The sequence below is a fragment of the Engystomops pustulosus genome, chromosome 8 (genome assembly GCF_040894005.1).
Source record: "Engystomops pustulosus chromosome 8, aEngPut4.maternal, whole genome shotgun sequence".
NCBI lineage: Eukaryota > Metazoa > Chordata > Amphibia > Anura > Leptodactylidae > Engystomops > Engystomops pustulosus.
In genome coordinates this window covers 120629083-120648982 of record NC_092418.1, presented here as the reverse complement: position 1 = coordinate 120648982, position 19900 = coordinate 120629083, and the positions used below count along the sequence as shown (strand labels likewise).

General features: G+C 46.3%; 1 protein-coding gene across 1 annotated transcript in view; it reads left to right on the top strand.

Annotated features, from left to right (window-relative positions):
• Positions 1-19900, top strand: part of LOC140076182 (uncharacterized) — a 229682-nt gene that overhangs the window by 67049 nt on the left and 142733 nt on the right. The window contains 1 exon segment of the mRNA XM_072122697.1: positions 3478-4317. Within this exon segment, the coding sequence (XP_071978798.1) occupies positions 3478-4317 (840 nt within the window).

The following is a 19900-nucleotide window of genomic DNA, read 5'->3' as shown; positions in this document are numbered from 1 at the left end:
GGGGGAAAAAAAAACGCACATGCATCACGTTCTTGTGGGCTCAGTTTTTACGACTTTGACTGTGCGCTCAAAGTAACACATCAGCTTTATTCTTTGGTTCGGTGCAATCGCGGTGATGTCAAATTTATATAGGTTTTATTGCGATTTAATACATTTTCAAAAATTAAACGAATGTGTACAAGAAAGAAAACATTTTTTTTGCCATTTTCTGACGCTAATAACTTTTTCATACTTCGCTGCATCATTTTTTTGCGAAATGAGCCGACGTTTTCATTGCTACCATTTTGAGGTCTGTGCGACATTATGATCACTTATTATTCCATTTTCTATGTGATGTAAAAAGGTGTAAAAGTCGCATTTCGGAAATTTGGGTGCCATTTCCCGTCTTGGAGGTCACCACTGGCCGTAACCGTTTTTATATTTTGATAGATCGGGCATTTTGGGACGCGGCGATGCCTAATATGTTTGTGTTTTTTACTGTTTATTATGTTTTATATCAGTTCTAGGGAAAAGGGGGGTGATTAGAATTTTTAATATTTTATTTATTTATAAAGATGTCCTTTGCTGGCAGCAACGGAAAGGTTAATAGCCGCGATCGGTTCAAGCACCGACCCCGACCCTTGCATTAAGAGGACTCAGCCCATGAGCCCTCTTCATACATACCATGCACCTCTGCGCCGTAGAGCTACGGCACAGAGCGTTAAAGGGTTAAATTCTGTGTTTTTTCTGAATCCATCAAGTTGTCCGAAATCCAATTGTGTGCGCCAAAATCCTGGCGCAAAACGGAAAGATTCGGGAAACCCGACGAAAGTGCAGCCGCGGAACCCTTAGTAAATGAGCCCCAATGTTTTTATTTATTAGAATTCTCATTATTATTGTTATTTAGTTATACATGTAATTTAGTTACACACCTGAAACATGTGTCTCAATGAGTTGTGCAAGTTATTAGACCTGCTTTGCCTTGTGTAAACCTGAGTTACAAAATGTGCCAAAAATATAGGTCTATGATGTAAATAAATGGTGACCGATGAAACAGAGGCAATGCACACAATAGGACCTTAGATGATAAGGCAAAAAACAAACTTTTTGTGGTGCAAAACCTTGTAAATTATGATATTCTTCTGCTCCATGAAGCCATTTCCAGGACAGGGCAGTCACATGGTCATTGGAGACGCCTTGTCTGCGTGGATTTGCATTCCCTATTGTTCAGGATGTGGAATCAGTAGGGAATCACAAAGAGGTATTTCACATGGTAAAGATTTGTAAATGAAGTTATCTAGTTTCATCAGAAAGACACACCCTGGCCTCCTTTCTGTGGTGGGAAGGGATGATAAACCCATAACAAAGGAGAACAATCAAAGTGCCATAAACCATCAGCCTGGCTGATAAGGAAGTGGGACCAACACCCTTCATTTACATGGGGGAGGTTGTTGAGACAAGAGGGGGCAGACCAAGGGGTATAAGAGACCCAAGCACAACTCACATGGGAGAACTTCTTGGTGGAAGATCTTACTGGAGGAGCTTAGACTGAGAGACTGAGACACAGAATGGAGAGAGAACAGGTCCAGATATGTGCAGAGGAGGGAGCCTGGGAAGGAGGAAATGACACTGGTGCCAAGGAACCCCAGAATGGTGAGTACTGACAGCCATTGCCTCCTAGAACTCTGTCCCATTCTTTCTGCCTATATCCACTTCACCCAAGTGGTAGATATGTAAATGTGTAATATGTATCTATCCTATAGTGTGTATTGATGTGTAGTGTACGTGTCATGGATGTAAACATATATGTATTTCTGTATATATGAATATATTCTTTACAATGTTGTATAACAGCATATTCATCTATGCTGTTCCATAATAACATAGGATTAGGGTTGGTTTGGAAGCATTTTGATTGATATGTGCCCTTTGAAAAACACTTGCACAACACCTGTAAATGGGGACATAGTTATACGCACATACAGTGCAGCTGAATAATACTCTATGGAAAACATGTGGCACTTGTTACTGAACATCTGCTTTTCATTGTGTGTTCACATTTTGTAGTTAAATGCATCTCAACTGCATTGTCATCCGTTCTGATGTGGTTTTAGGTGCATTTTCTTAAATTAACCAATGAAAGTCATTAACAACAATGTGGAGGTATAGGGGTGCAGGAATATAGAGGTATAGGGGTGCAGGAATATAGAGGTATGGGGGTGCAGGAATGTAGAGGTATAGGGGTGCAGGGATGTAGAGGTATAGGGGTGCAGGAATATAGAGGTATAGGGGTGCAGGGATGTAGAGGTATAGGGGTGCAGGAATATAGAGGTATAGGGGTGCAGGGATGTAGAGGTATAGGGGTGCAGGGATGTAGAGGTATAGGGGTGCAGGGATGTAGAGGTTTAGGGGTGCAGGAATATAAAGGTATAGGGGTGCAGGGATGTAGAGGTATAGGCAGGCAGATGTATGAGGGAGGAGGGATGTAGAGGTATGGGGATGCAGGAATCGAAGGGATAGGGGTGCAGGGATATAAATATATAGAGGTGCAGCTATATAGGGGTGCAGCTATGTATAGGTATAAGGGAGTAAGGATGGTAGTGGTACAGGTAAATAGGGGGGCAGGAATATAGAGGTATAGGGTGCAGGAATGTAAAGGTGCAGATATGGTGGGGAATAGTAAGCAGAGATGTAGGAACATAAAGCATGAGATATGAACAAAAAAGGGTCAGTCATCTTTAATCTGGAAATTTGTGTGTCTACTTTTGTTATATCAGGCAGCTGAGTCAGTGTTTAATTTTTAAAGATGTACAAAGGTTGCAATCTCTTCTGCAAACTCTTCTGCCTGAGTCAACTCGGCACTGGAGTACATTTGGGAAATATTTGTGACTTTTTTCTGTGATTTGCCTCAGATTTATGGATTTCCATATGTCTACATTTGGAAATAGAAATAGAAATATCAGGCACAACACTGAGAAACTCTGGAGTGGCACATTTTGTTGGTGAGTTTTAATGAGAATTCACACAGGAGAGAAGCTGTTTTTGTGTTCAGAATGTGGCAAATATCTGAAAATGAAATCATAAATGATAAGCAATAAGACAATTTAGCAATGTATGTAGACATTTTTATAAATATGTATATATTTTAAAATGTTATTAACTTTGTTATTAATTATCCTGTTATTCCCGGCAGATGACGTTACTTGTGGCTCAGAGGAACATCTGATATCTTCCGATATTAAAGCTCATGATTGTGGGATCACACAAGATACAAATAAAGAACCCAACAGCAGAAGGATTCACCCTCAGACCTTCACCGCAACAATCTATCATCTGATCCTATTACATTGGGCATTTATTCTGATATGTCACATTCTAAAAGTCAGATAAGAAGTCACCAAAGATGGGCTGGACCTCCTGGTGATATCACTAAGGAGAAGACTCTTTCATGTTGTGAATGTGGCAAATGTTTTCCTTCTAAATCCAAGCTCCTTGCACATATGAGAATTCACACAGGGGAGATGCCATTTTCATGTTTAGAATGTGCCAAATGTTTTATTCAAAAATCAAGTCTTGTTATACATGAGAGAATTCACACAGGGGAGAAGCCATTTTCATGCTCAGAATGTGGAAAATGTTTCATTCAAAAGTCATATCTTGTTAAACATAAAATAATTCACACAGGGGAGAAGCCATTTTCATGTTCAGAATGTGGAAAATGTTTTATTCAAAGAACAAAGCTTGTTAGACATGCGAGAATTCACACAGGAGAGAAGCCATTTTCATGCTCAGAATGTGGAAAATGTTTTACTAATAAATTTGGTCTTCTTAAACATGAGAGAATTCACACAGGGGAGAGGCCGTTTTCATGTTCAGAATGTGCCAAATGTTTTATTCATAAATCAGATCTTGTTTTACATGAGAGAACTCACACAGGAGATAAGCTGTTTTCATGTTCAGAATGTGGCAAATGTTTTATTCATAAAACAGATCTTGTGTTACATGAGAGATTTCATACAGGGGAGAAGCCATTTTCATGCTTAGAATGTGGGAAATGTTTTAGTAGGAAATCACATCTTGTTGTACATGAGAGAATTCACACAGGGGAGAAGCTGTTTTCATGTTCAGAATGCGATACATTTTTTCCATATAATTCTTTACTTAAATTACATCAGAGAATTCACACAGGGGAGAAGCCGTTTTCATGTTCAGAATGTGGCAAATGTTTCATTGGAAAATCAGCCCTTGTCGTACATCAGAGAATTCACACAGGGGAGAAACCGTTTTCTTGTTCACATTGTGGCAAATGTTTTTCTCAGAAATCACAACTGTACAAACATCAGAATATTCATACAAGAAAGTAAGCATCTTATACGGAAACTGTCTTCATGAAGGGCATTTTCCAGAAGTGGTGATGCTGGTAATGCTCAATATAAATAATTTTTTGTTTTAAACAGTTTTACTTCTTTACAATCCTTTAGTTAATCCTCTGTTAGTTTTGTTAATCCTTTTCTGAGTCCCAGGGGGTGGGGGTTGGGGGGTCACTTTAAATGTAAATGGTCATCTGCATAATTGCATCTCTCCTCCCTTAGCATCGCTCCTCACTCCTCCTCAGACCATCACCTCCCACATCCTTTCTCTCCTCCTCCCCCTGTAGACAACTGTTTACACTTGAAGTTCTCCCACTCATCACCTTTAATGTTTAGAATGTGACAAACATTTTACTTTGATGAACAACTTTTGACATATGAGAGAAGCCACAAGCGGAGAAGCCATATTTATATCAAACATCTGCATTTGTAATTGAGTTTGATGATGAATTGTATGAAATGTATTAACCAATAAACTTCACAATAAATTACAGAACTTGTACAATTATATAACACAATCAGAAAAGGAGAGAAAAATGTGGAGGAGCTCGGATAAAGGAGCAGCTGATGTTTTAACCTAGTAAGGACATTGTGTTCTTACAGTGGGATTTTTGTTCAAAATAGGTTCATATGTCAGTTCCGATCCGGCTGTTAACCTGTTCTATCCCGCAGTCAATGCACTGACCTCGGGATCTATGTACCTGCGTAGGGAGGGTTCCCTCCTTCTCCTCCTGGCCTCAAATCCGGGCAGCCGGGGACCTAATGAAGGTCCCCAGGTCTGCCGTCGGCACATCATGCCTGCTCGGTCCAACCCCTATGTTGATGCATCGGCTGACACTTCTAATGCCATTCAAAACATGTTTATTGCAGTGCATTAGTATGAACCAGTGATCACATGATCACTAGGTCATATGATAGTATTGAAAGAAAAAAAATGCAAAAAAACCACATAAAATAAAAATAAAAATTATTAAAATGTATCAAAAGCCCCTAACACATATAAAACAATAAATAATAAAAAAAAGTGGAAAAAGTAAAAAAAAACACAACATATTTCGTATCACCGCATCCTAAAATTCCCAATCTACAAAAATGTAGAAATGCTTATTGTAAAAATCGCAATGCCCCGAAAATCTTAGAATTAAAAACATTAGCCCATACCGGATTAAAAGACATTTTAGCCGACTCTGTACTCCTAAGCATGAAAAAGTTATTGGAGTCAGAATATGGTAAAAGTAATCATTTATTTGGTATAACAAGTTTTAATTTTTGGTAAAATCTACTAACACCTAATAAAACCTAATAATAACACCTATGTAAATTTAGTATCTCTGTGATCATATGGAACCAAAGAATATATTACAGATATAGACGTAAAAGAGAGCACGCAAGAAAATGGCGTACAGCATTTCAAATTGTATTTTCACTTCCCAGTACACAGCATGGAATATAAAATACCGTAACTACGAAGTACAATTTGTTACGCAGAAAATAAGCCCTCATACAGCTCTGTACACGGAAAAATAAAAAAGTTATTGATTTTTGAAAGTGGGTAGCGATAAATAGAAAATAATATGGAAAAAGACCATCAGTAACAAGGGGTTAAAATTCCCCCTATACTACAAGATAAAATGTTAACAAACTCTCTGGGTGGTTAGAGATGAGCGATCATACTGGTCCGAGCTTGATGCTCGTTCGAGCATTAGCGTACTCGCAACTGCTCGGTGCTTGGACGAGTATTTCGCCAGCTAGAGAAAATTTTTGGCGACCAGAAACAGAGCCAATCACAAGCCAGGAGACTCTGCACTCCACCCAGCATGACGTGGTACCCTTACACGTCGATAGCAGTGGTTGGCTGGCCAGATCAGGTGACCCTGGAATAGACTAGCCCCTGCCCGCGCTGCTCGCATCATTCTGTGTCTGGATGCCGCTAGGGAGAGAGCTGCTGCTGGTCAGGGAAAGCGTTAGGGTGTTCTATTAGAATAGTGTTAGGCAGGAGTGATTCTACAAGAACCCAACAGCCCTTCTTAGGGCTACAATAACGTTATATATATTTTTTTTTTATTTGCTTGTGGCTGGGCTTGCTGGCACTAGTAGTGCAGCTAGTACCATATTGTGACGAATTTGCAGGGAGACTTGATGGATTAGTGACACACATATCCATTTTAAACAGCTAAGTGGGACAATTTATTGGGGGTTTGATAGAATTAGGCAGAGTCTGCCAATTTTTTTTTTTTCAAAAGTGAAAGTCACAGCACAAAATCCTTTTGTGTGTTGTCAGTGGTACAAATGCAATTTCATCTAGCTTAGCCTGCCTGCTACTGTTTAGCAGCTGGTCTCCAGAAATCCCAATCCACATTCTCTCTGCCGGTGAAGCGTACTGTACATCACGTGTGGCGTAATCTAATACGGTTTTTCGTTCACATTAGTACCGGGACATTCAGCAATCCGCATTTCAGTTTGCTTTCTGATTGCTTCTGCGTGTTTCGTTCATAATTAAGTAAAAGAAAAAAACAAAAAAAAGTTTAAAAAAAGAAAAGACAAAAAATGTTTTTTCTCTTTTAATTTTTTTTGGGGTGGGAAATCTCTGTTATAGCAATCAAATTTTGTCTACTGTAGTTGAACGGTTGTGCCTGCTACTGTTTAGCAAGCTGGTCTCCAGAAATCCCAATCCACATTCTCTCTGCCGGTGAAGCGTACTGTACATCACGTGTGGCGTAATCTAATACGTTTTTTTGTAGACTGTTATTGGGAAAATGTTAAAACTGAGGGCTAAAGGTAGAGGACGGGGATGAGGGCATGGGCGTGGGCATCCAATTACTGCAGGGGTCAGAGGCCGTGGTCCTGGGCGGGGTGAGACACTACCTGCTGATGAGGGAGCAGGGGAACGCCGCAGAGCTACACTCCCTGGCTTCATATCTCAACTTACTGGGACTCGTGGTTGAGCACTGTTGAGGCCACAACAGTGCGACCAGGTGATGTTGTGGATTGCAGACAATGCTTCAAGTCATTTGTCCACGCAGTCCACCCACGTTACTCAAGTGAGCACTCCTCCAGCTCCTCCACCTCAACCTCCTTCCCCCCAGTCAGCCCCCTCCCAGGAAAATTTGGAATTTGAACCGGCATACTCTGAGGAACTGTTTTCTGGACCCTTCCCAGAGTCACAAACCACTTCTCAGGTTGCTGCTGAGCTCTTTCCAATGGTCGCAGGCTGTGGGTGATGATGACATTATTGACGTAGTGGAAGAAGTGTGTAAAGAGGTGTTGGACGATGAGGAGACACTGTTGTCAGACAGTGGTGAAGTTGTTGTCAGGACAGGAAGTCTGAGGGGGCAGCAGACTGAGGGATCGGTGGATGATGAGGTGACAGACCTAAGCTGGGTTGATAGGCCAGGTGAAGACAGTGCTTCTGAGACGGAGGCAAGTCCTATAGCAGAACAGGTTGGAAGAGGCAGTGGTGGGGCCAGACGGAGAGGCAGGGCCAGAGCTGGTGCATCAGCGCCAAATGTTTCATGTAGTGAAGCTCCCGTGGCAAGGGCTATATTTTCTCAAGTCTGGAGGTTCTTTAAAGAAACAGCGGATGACCTGTAATGTTGCAGGGGAGATGACAGACAACGTGCTGAATATAACAATAAACTTTACTGAACTAGTAATAAATACAGAAAATGTCCATATAATGCACATAATAATGCAGATGGATTTCCTTTAGCCTCACTGCAGGAATGGGGGTCTTTCTTCAGCCGCACGCCTGCGGGACGGGAGACTCCCTCTCCGTCCACGCTGTCCTAAGACCTCACCTGCAGACTGTCCTTTTCTGGTGCTCACCACCAGAGTTCTGGGCACAGAACTCTCTCTCCTTAGTACCAAGTAGGGGCTTATATCTTAGCCAGGAGCACACAGGCACAGCACCGCACCACTTCTGCCTCTTATCAGCTCCTCTGACCTCTCACCCTGAATCACTTCCTTTTCCTGCTCCTTGCAGAATCTCCTCTTCTGTACCCTGGTGCCATCTACTGGACAAAGATCCACACTGCAGCCCCTTGTTACACCTCTTCCCCAGGGTTTAAGGGTTGCCGTCCCGACAACCTGAGTTTGCACAACATAATCCTCAAATCGAGTTGGCATCCTGCCAAAGTTGGAGCGTTGAGAGTGTCGTAGTGGGGTAGCTTCCTCCACTGTAGTACTCTCTCTTCTAGTCTTCTCCCATCTCTGCGAGGGGCACATTCGTCCTGGGTTCCAGTGGTCGTTGACCAGCCATTGGGGGAAGCCACCACTCCTCATCAATAATCGCGGTAGCTGGAGGCTGCGGGACACTTTCGTTGGTAACAGGGGGTCTAGTAACAAAGGCACATGGCCTCAATAAATTCCGATGCACCATCCTTGTGGGTCCCTGCTTCCCTTCTTGTCTCACCTCGAATACCGGCATGTGTGGGTTTGGCTGCCGAACAACTTCATATGCTTGTGGTTCCCACCGCCAACACAGCTTTCCTCTCCTCTGGGCAGTTTTGTTTCTCACCATCACACGGTCTCCAATCTGCAAGGGTAGTTCTCTCAGCTTTCGATTCACTACCAGATCACGGGGGCCCAAACGGTGGGCAACCAGGTTATACACGTCCTGTATTCTTTTACGATGATCTCCCATCCATGTCTGAGGAGTCCATTCTTCCACTTCATGTTCATTTGGGACCATCATGAGGCTGAAGGGACATCGACCATTTCTCCCAAACATTAGCAAGAAAGGCGAATATCCTGTAGTAGAGTGCACTGTATTATTGTAGACCCATGCTAGCTCAGCCACAAAGTCAGGCCACCTTTCCCTCTTTTCCTCTTCTAGGGTTCGCAGCAATTGCAGCAAAGTTCTATTCATGCGCTCACAAGCACCATTACCTTGTGGGTGATAAGGGGTGGTCCGTGTCTTTTTAATCTGGTAAAGTCGGCACAGCTCTTCAATGACTTGTCCTTCAAAACAGGCTCCTTGATCAGAGTGCAGTTGGTTGGGACATCCATACACCAGAATAAAGTTCTTCCATAAAGCCAAGGCGGCAGTTTCCGCCGTTTGATCACGTGTAGGGACAGCAACTGCAAACTTGGTAAAGTGATCAACGATGACCAACAAGTATTTGAACCCTCGCACAGATTCTGCCACAGTGAGGTAGTCCATCATCACAAGCTTTAATGGATAACAAGTTTGGATGTTTCTTACTGGTGCCTGTTGCTCTGATGCTCGAGCAAGTCCACAATTCCAGCATCTGTTACAAATATCCTCAGTTAGTCTCCTCAAGCTGGGGTGGAAATAATACCTTTGTAGCCACTCAAAAGTTTTGGAAGAACCAAAGTGTCCTTTTTTCTCATGCATCCACAGTACTATTACCTCCACCTCCTTAGAAGGCACCACCACTTGCCAGGTCGGGCCTATCTCTGAGGGGAGATGCACTTGCCTGTAGAGTTCCCCTGGCTCGGACTTTCAGCCTCTCTCTCTCTGCTGCCAGAGCCTCTTCCCATCCGGTGAAAGGGCATCTCGCTCACCTGGTGTAGGACCATGTCCCATCTGTAGCCAATCTCGCACTTTTCGTATCTGGAGATCACTTTGCTGCCTATTCCTCCAATCTTCTTCAGACCCTCCAGTCCAAACCTCAGCTTCGATATCCTGAACTGCAACAGACCTATGAGGCAGCATGGGTTGACTGAAGTCAGGAGTCTCATCTCCTTCACGGTCTTCATCTGTGGTACCAGTGGGTCTCTCCACAGGGTTACGGGATAACGCATCTGCATTAGCATTTTCCCATCCCGGACGGTACTGTGTTTTAAAGTTAAACTTACTGAGCCGGGCCATCCACCGCTGCTCCAACTCCCCCAACTTGGCATTCTCCAGATGAACTAAAGGGTTATTGTCGGTCATCAATGTGAACTGTGCCCCTGTCAAGATATCAGAAAACTTCTCTGTAATGACCCAAACAACAGCCAGCAATTCTAGCTTGAATGAACTGTAGTTATCAGGGTTCTTTTCCCCATCTCTTAAAGTCCGGCTGGCATATGCTATGACTCTCTCTTGGCCTCCTTGCACCTGGGTCAGCACAGCCCCCAAACCTTTCAAGCTCCCATCAGTCTGTAGCACAAAGGGCAAATTACAATCCGCATAAGCCAGAATCGGAGCACTGGTTAAGAGTCTCTTTAGTTCCAAAAAAGCCTGTTCTGCATCATCATTCCAGGAGAGCACTCTTCGCTTGGCCTCCTCTGGGGTGGCTCCCTGAAGAAGGGCATACAAAGGGGCTGCAATCTTAGCAAAGTCTTTAAGGAAACGCCTATAATAGCCCACTAAGCCCAAGAAGGACCGCAGTTCATTCACTGTACGGGGGGTTGGCCATTGCTGCACTGCACGTACCTTAGAGTCCACGGGCTGGACCCCATCTTTGGAAACGATATGGCCCAGATATTCTATGCTCTCCCGGAACAAATGACATTTGTGGGGCTTCAACTTCAAACCGTGGACCTCCAGTCTTGCTAACACCTGGTCAAGTTGCTTCAGGTGCTCCGTGAATGAGGAGGAAAATATGATAATGTCATCAAGGTAGATGAGTAGGCACTCATAGTTTAAGTCCCCCAGGCATAGCTCCATCAGTCTCTGGAACGTGGCAGGTGCATTGTTTAGTCCAAATGGCATGCGCAGGAACTCAAACAGCCCCATGGGGGTAACAAAAGCTCTTTTCTCCCGATCCTTCTCAGCAATTGGCACCTGCCAGTACCCACTAGCCAAGTCCAGTGTAGAAAAGTATTGAGCACTTCCCAGTGCTGCCAACGAATCCTCAATGCGGGGAAGTGGGTAAGCATCTCTTACTGTGCAAGCATTAAGACGTCTGTAATCCACACAGAACCGGAGGGTCCCATCCTTTTTCTTCACTAACACAATTGGAGAAGCCCATGGGCTCTTGTTGGGACGGATGACCTCCTTCTCTTGAATTTGTTTTAACATGGCCTTGACCTCTTGATACAGGGCTGGAGGAATCTGTCGGTAACGCTGCCTGATTGGGTGAGCATCCCCAGTTGGGATCTCATGCTGTAGTGTCTGTGTAAGGCCAAAGTCTGCCTCATGTAGGGAGAAAGCACCAAGGTGGGCGGCTAGGACTGAGGATAGTTTGGACTTCTCTGCTGTGGTCAACTCTGTCCCCTCTGAGCACACTTCATTCAGGATTTTCTCAGCTGAGAGGGGGTGGTTCTCTGCCCTCACTTGGCACAGGGTGACTACTCCCGCTTCTGTCCCACTGACCTCCAGTTCCCATGAAGACTGACCTGAGATCTGTACTTCCTGTACTGGATACACTTCTGCCATGTGCTCTCGGGGTGGCAATGTCACTACATGGTCATTCACGTTCATTACCCGAACCAGGACACGGCCATCTTGCACATCGCACAAGGTGCGGCCCACAGCTACTCCTTCCATTTGAAGACTGGGTTCCACCATCACTGTAGTACCTTGTAACTTTAGTCCCGTGCCTACAGGCAGTGGAACCAGCAACTCATGTCTTGCCGGCACACGTAATGCTCTGGAATGGGGTACTCTTATGCTTCCCAGTCGGCCAGTGACTCCTTCCAGCTCTGCCTTGATCCGGCACTGTCTAAAAGCTCTCTGTAAAGCTCTGTGGGGTGGACGGTTATCAGGAACATGTTTCCAATACTTTGGCCCCAACTCACGAGCCATGAGTCCATCAAGGGCTTGCAACACATTCATGCCAAGGATAACTGGCACTTGAGAGTCCATGGTGTTCTGCACTACCACTACACCTTTTCCTTTCACCATACGACCCCAGATCTCGATGTCAGCTTGCATGACTCCCAGGGTTTGGATTGGAAGGTTATTGGCTGCTTTTAAGTTCACCCATGATGCACTGTCTTTATACATATTTGTTGAGAAATGTCTTTCAAATGCTGCCCGGGCCAGGGTTGTAACTTGGGAGCCCGTGTCCACTAAACATGGCAACTCTACTCCGTTTAACTTGGCTCTGACCACCGGACTCTCACCAACTAAATCCTGGACTTCTAACAGGGGGCATAACTTCCTGCTGCCTCCTGCGGTTTGCCCCACAACCGCAGGCGGATCTAGTTTAAATCCCCGGAGTTGGCAACAGCACCCCGTCGTGGACAGTTCCTGGCCATATGGCCTACTTCACCACACTCCCAACACTTCCGTCTGCTTTCGTTCCTGTTTACAGTACCTCGTTCTCTTGTAGCTCTATTTCTACCACTTTCCTGGTTATGCTGCATCAGCCCGCCATTTTGGGTACACAGTGTCTCTTTGAGGTCTCGAAGTGCTTCCTCCAGAGAATTCAGCCTGAACTCCAATGTTCTCTCTCAAACGGGTGCTACCTGGATCTGCGTTGCACCAGGAGTTGCTTCACACTCTTCCTCTCTCTCAAGCGTGATGGCTTCTTTCAATACTTGTTGGAGGGTGAGGTGAGGATCTAGCTTTACACGCTCTCTCAGAGTTCTCCGCAGTGGCTGGCTCCTCATGCCCAGTAGGAATTGATCTTGCATCACCAGCTCTGTGTTTGTGAAGGATGCTGCTCCCGCTACTTCTTTCTTTTCCAAAGCAGCCATAAGCTCCCGCAGACTATTTGCATACTGAGATAATGACTAGAGATGAGCGAGCACTAAAATGCTCGGGTACTCGTTATTCGAGACAAACTTTTCCCGATGCTCGAGTGCTCGTCTCGAATAACGAGCCCCATTGAAGTCAATGGGAGACTCGAGCATTTTTCAAGAGGACCAAGGCTCTGCACAGGGAAGCTTGGCCAAACACCTGGAAACCTCAGAAAAGGATGGAAACACCACGGAAATGGACAGGAAACAGCAGGGGCAGCATGCATGGATGCCTCTGAGGCTGCTTAAACGCACCATTATGCCAAAATTATGGGCAACAGCATGGCCATGACAGAGTGACAGAATGAAGCTAGATAGCATCTAAAACATCCAATAATTGACCCTGACACTATAGGGGACGGCATGCAGAGGCAGAGGCAGCAGCGGCAGGCTAGAGAGTGTCTTGGCAACATACTCCAAATGGACTCAGGCTTAAAACCAATGGGTGGCAGAGAGGAACCAAAGGAGGTGAGCAAGAAGCGCTCAAATAATATCGGTAAATGATAAAAGTTTGCCAGTATATTTTGTGGATTACACAGCAGGGTGACGACAAAGTTAACAAGTTTGATGTGGAAGCCATGAAAACAACCCAAAATTCTGCCTGACACAGCTCGTTTCATAAGGGGACCATGTATGGAGGCAGTGAACTAGTAGTAGATTAAAGGTGCTGCAGTTAAAACTATGTTAGTTGGATCTTGGCATGGAGCTGGCGCTCCGCTGCCAGACGAGCTTTCGCCAATCCAAGCCCCTGTCTCTAGGCTACTCCCCAAACAGCACTTCTAAGAACCTTTTGTATAAGATCAAGTGTAGTAGCGTTCTTATAAGTTTAGGATATGGCGGGTGAGGGGAATGTAAACAGATGCGCAAGAAGCACTGAAATAATATTGGTAAATTATAAAAGTTTGCCAGTATATTTTGTGGATTACACAGCAGGGTGGCGACAAAGTTAACAAGTTTGTTGTGGAAGCCATGAAAACAACCCAATATTCTGCCTGACACAGCTCGTTTGATAAGGGGACCATGTATGCCTACAGTTCATGCCAGTCGCTGCACTGGCTGCCAGTCTCCTTTCGAATACAGTTTAAAATAATAACTCTCATCTATAAAGCTCTGTATAATGCTGCACCCCCCTACCTCTCCTCTCTTTTCTCAGTCTATCGCCCAACCCGTGCTCTTAGATCCGCCAGTGATCTTAGATTAACCTCTACCCTAGTGCGGACCTCCCACTCGCGTCTCCAAGACTTCTCTAGAGCTGCACCAATTCTATGGAATGCTCTGCCCCGGACTATCAGACTAATACCTAACCTCCAAAGTTTCAAACGTGCTCTTAAAACCCATTTCTTTAGGCAAGCCTATAACACTCATTAACTGCATGAAGTTTTAACTCTTCTACTAACCCGTCCTGTGTCGTCCTCCCATCTGTTATCCAGCAACCAACAGGCACCAAACTTCTCTGCAGTCCCATTCACCCTGGACCTGGTATATAAGATGACGGCTGAGTGGTTCAAGCGACAGCAATTCCATTTATTATATTTTGTTCTATTCCCTAAGAAGAATGGCTTGACCATTAAATATTCTTTTAACTCGTGTTACCCCATCATCTTCATAAACCATAAGCTCTGGCGAGCAGGGACCTCACTCCTGTTGTTCCATACAAATGTTGTGCTCTGTTACATTACATTTGTATTTGTTTCCTATGATTTGTAAAGCGCTACGGAATATGATGGCGCTATATAAATAAAGATTATTATTATTATTATTATGGAGGCAGTGAACTAGTAGTAGATTAAAGGTGCTGCAGTTAAAACTATGTTAGTTGGATCTTGGGATGGAGCTGGCGCTCCGCTTCCAGGCGAGCTTTCGCCAATCCAAGCCCCTGTCTCTAGGCTACTCCCCAAACAGCACTTCTAAGAACCTTTTGTATAAGATCAAGTGTAGTAGCGTTCTTATAAGTTTGGGATATGGCGGGTGAGGGGAATGTAAACAGATGCGCAAGAAGCGATGAAATAATATCGGTAAATGATAAAAGTTTGCCAGTATATTTTGTGGATTACACAGCAGGGTGGCAACAAAGTTAACAAGTTTGATGTGGAATGCCCTGTAATAGCTCTTGGGCGGTGTGCCTTTTATCGCCTAGGCTCAGCAGTTTGAGCACCGCCTGCTGTCGCTTAGCGACGGCACTGCTGCTGTGCCTAGAGCTACCGACTGATGGCGCCAGGCCCACGGATGGCAATTCGGAGGAGGAGGAGGTGGAGGAGGGGTGGGAGGAGGAGGAGGTATAGTAGGCCTTTGAGACCTGGACCGAGGTAGGCCCCGCAATCCTCGGCGTCGGCAGTATATGACCAGCCCCAGGGTCAGACTCGGTCCCAGCCTCCACCAAGTTAAGTGTAGTAGCGTTCTTATAAGTTTGGGATATGGCGAGTGAGGGGAATGTAAACAGATGCGCAAGAAGCGCTGAAATAATATCCGTAAATGGTAAAAGTTTGCCAGTATATTTTGTGGATTACACAGCAGTGTAATCAACAGATGCGCAAGAAGCGCTGAAATAATATCGGTTAATCATTAAAGTTTGCCAGTATATTTTGTGGATAACACAGCAGGGTGGCGACAAAGTTAACAACTTTGATGTGGAATCCATGAAAACAACCCAAATTTCTGCCTGACACACCTCGTTTGATAAGGGGACGATGTATGGAGGCAGCTATATGGACGACTTTTGGAGGTAGCAATGGAGACAACGTGTGGAGGCTGCTATGGAGACAATTTAATTTGGATAGTGCCTGTATGTGGCAGTCCAAAAAAGTTTTCAAACCAGAGGAGCAGGTAGGTGGCCCTCCAGAAAAATGGAATAGATTGAGTGCCTGTATGTGGCAGTCCAAAAAAGTTTTCAAACCAGAGGAGCAGGTAGGTGGCCCTCCAGAAAAATTGAATAGATTGAGTGCCTGTATGTGGCAGTCCAAAAAAGTTTTCAAACCAGAGGAGCAGGTAGGTGGCCCTCCAGAAAAATTGAATAGATTGAGTGCCTGTATGTGGCACTCCCAAAAATTGTTTAAAACAGAGGACCGGGTAGGTGGCCCTCCAGAAAAATTAAATGCATAAAGTACTATAGCTAGAGCCAGTGGGCCCTGTCAAAAAATAGCCAGTTTCCTCTGCTTTAGTGTACAAAGAGGAGGAGAAGGAGGAAAATGAGGAGGAGGAGTGCATAAATTATTCAGGTTGAGCTTCCTTCACCTGGTGGAGATTGGAAATTATGAGAAATCCAGGCTTTATTCATCTTAATAAGCGTCAGCCTGTCAGCGCTGTCAGTCGACAGGCGTGTACGCTTATCGGTGATGATGCCACCAGCTGCACTGAAAACCCGCTCGGACAACACGCTAGCGGCAGGGCAGGCAAGAACCTCCAAGGCGTACAGCGCCAGTTCGTGCCACATGTCCAGCTTTGAAACCCAGTAGTTGTAGGGAGCTGTGTGATCATTTAGGACGATGGTATGGTCAGCTACGTACTCCCTCACCATCTTTCTGTAAAGATCAGCACTACTCTGCCGAGACTGGGGACAGGTGACAGTGTCTTGCTGGGGTGACATAAAGCTGGCAAAAGCTTGTAAAGCGTACCCTTGCCAGTGCTGGACAAGCTGCCTGCTCGCCTACTCTCCCTCGCTACTTGTCCCGCAGAACTACGCACTCTGCCGCTAGCGCTGTCAGAAGGGAAATACTGTTTCAGCTTGTGCACCAGGGCCTGCTGGTATTCATGCATTCTCACACTCCTTTCCTCTCCAGGGATGAGAGTGGAAAAATTTTGCTTGTACCGTGGGTCCAGGAGAGTGAATACCCAGTAATCGGTGCTGGAATAAATTCTTTGAACGCGAGGGTCACTGGATAGGCAGCCTAGCATGAAATCTGCCATATGCGGCAGAGTACCAACGCGCAAGAATTCACTCCCCTCACTGTCCTGACTGTCCATTTCCTCCTCCTCCAACTCCTCTTCTTCTGCCCATACACGCTGAACAGTGAAGGACTGAACAATGGTCCCCTCTTGTGTCTCGCCAACATTCTCCTCCTCTTCCTCCTCATCCTCCTCCACCTCCTCCGATATGCGCTGAGAAACAGACCTGAGGGTGCTTTGGCTATCAACAAGGGAATCTTCTTCCGCCGTCTCTTGTGACGAGCGCAAAGCTTCCGACTTCATGCTGATCAGAGAGTTTTTCAACAGGCCAAGCAGCGGGATGGTGAGGCTGATGATGGCGGCATCGCCACTGACCATCTGTGTTGACTCCTCGAAGTTACTCAGCACCTGACAGATATCAGACATCCACGTCCACTCCTCATTGTAGACTTGAGGAAGCTGACTGACCTGACTACCAGTTCTGGTGGAAGTTGACATCTGGCAGTCTACAATCGCTCTGCGCTGCTGGTAAACTCTGGATAACATGGTTAATGTTGAATTCCACCTCGTGGGCACGTCGCACAACAGTCGGTGAGCGGGCAGTTGGAGGCGGCGCTGCGCTGCCCTGAGAGTGGCAGCATCTGTGCTGGACTTCCTGAAATGCGCACAGATGCGGCGCACCTTCGTGAGCAAATCAGACAGATTGGGGTATGTCTTGAGGAAACGCTGAACGCAGATTTAACACATGGGCCAGGCATGGCACATGTGTCAGTCTGCCGAGTTGCAGAGCCGCCACCAGGTTACGGCCATTGTCACACACAACCATGCCTGGTTTCAGGTTCAGCGGTGCCAGCCACAGATCAGTCTGCGCCGTGATGCCCTGTAATAGTTCTTGGGCGGTGTGCCTTTTATCGCCTAGGCTCAGCAGTTTGAGCACCGCCTGCTGTCGCTTAGCGCCGGCACTGCTGCTGTGCCTAGAGCTAGCGACTGATGGCGCCATGCCCACGGATGGTAGTTCGGAGGAGGAGGTGGAGGAGGGGTGGGAGGAGGAGGAGGCATAGTAGGCCTGAAAGACCTGGACCGAGGTAGGCCCCGCAATCCTCGGCGTCGGCAGTATATGACCAGCCGCAGGGTCAGACTCGGTCCCAGCCTCCACCAAGTTAACCCAATGTGCCGTCAGCGATATATAGTGGCCCTGCCCGGCAGCACTCGTCCACGTGTCCGTGGTCAGGTGGACCTTGTCAGAAACGGCGTTGGTCAGGGCACGGATGATGTTGTCTGACACGTGCTGGTGCAGGGCTGGGACGGCACATCGGGAAAAGTAGTGGTGGCTCGGGACCGAATACCGAGGGGCGGCCGCTGCCGCCATGAGGTTGCGAAAGGCCTCGGTCTCTACTAGCCTATAGGGCAGCATCTCCAGGCTAAGCAATCTGGAGATGTGGACATTAAGGGCTTGGGCGTGCAGGTGGGTTGCACTATATTTCCTTTTCCGCTCCAGCGTCTGGGGTATGGAGAGCTGAACGCTGGTGGATGCTGTGGAGGATCGTGGAGGCGACGATGGGGTTTTTGTGGCAGGGTCCTGGGCAGGGGGCTGACTATCAGCTGACACAGGGGAAGGAGCAGTGGTGTGCACGGCCGGAGGTGAACGGGCTTGGTGCCACTGAGTGGGGTGTTTAGCATTCATATGCCTGCGCATACTGGTGGTAGTTAAGCTAGTAGTGGTGGAACCCCTGCTGATCCTGGTTTGGCAAAGGTTGCACACCACAGTCCGTCGGTCATCCGGTGTTTCCTTAAAGAACCTCCAGACTTCTGAAAATCTAGCCCTCGCCGCGAGAGCCCTCGCCACGGGAGCTTCACTACGTGACACATTTGGCGCTGATGCACCTGCTCTGGCCCTTCATCTCCGTCTGGCCCCACCACTGCCTCTTCCAACCTGTTCTGGTCGAGGACTCTCCTCCGTCTCAGAAGCACTGTGTTCACCCGGCCTCTCAACCCAGCTTGGGTCTGTCACCTCATCATCCTCCGATCCCTCAGTCTGCTCCCCCCTCGGACTTCCTGCCCTGACAACAACTTCACCACTGTCTGACAACCGTGTCTCCTCATCGTCAGACACCTCTTTACACACTTCTTCCACTACGTCAAGAAGGTCATCATCACCCCCAGACTGCGACTGGTGGAAAACCTGGGCATCGGAAAATTGCTCAGCAGCAACCGGACAAGTGGTTTGTGACTGTGGGAAGGGTCCAGAAAACAGTTCCTCAGAGTATGCCGGTTCAAATGCCAAATTTTCCTGGGAGGGGGCAGACTGGGGGGGGAGGAGGCTGAGGTGCAGGAGCTGGAGGAGTGCCGATTTCGGTGACATGGGTGGACTGCGTGGAAGACTGACTGGTGGACAAATTGCTCGAAGCATTGTCGGCAATCCACGACATCACCTGTTCGCACTGTTCTTGCCTCAACAGTGCTCTACCACGAGTCCCAGTAACTTCAGACATGAACCTAGGGAGTGTAGCTCTGCGGCGTTCCCCTGCTCCCCCATCAGCAGGTGGTGTCTCACCCCGCCCAGGACCACGGCCTCTGACCCCTGCAGTAGTTGGACGCCCACGTCCCCGCCCTCATCCTCTACCCCTAGCCCTCGGGTTAAACATTTTGAAAATGAAAGTTATAACTTTTTTTTTTTTTACTTTTTTTTGTGTTTTTTAGTTTTTAAAACCAAACGATGCTATCCTATTGCTATGGCTATTTTCTAGCCAAGTATGAAAGCACACTGCTATGCCAGATGAGATGACGCTGAGTTATGAAAAAATAAACGTAAAATAAAAAGTAAATGGCAGACTGTGCCTAATTGAAATCCAACCCCTAATAAATTGTCCCACTTCGGTCTTTGCGATGGATATGTGCGTCACTAAGCGCTAAACACAACGGTCGCAAGTCTCACTACAAATTCCTCACAATTTGGTAGTAGATGCACTGCAGCAAGGACAGCCACCAGCAGATCAACCAGAAATAAAATATATATAACGCTATTGTAGGCGTAA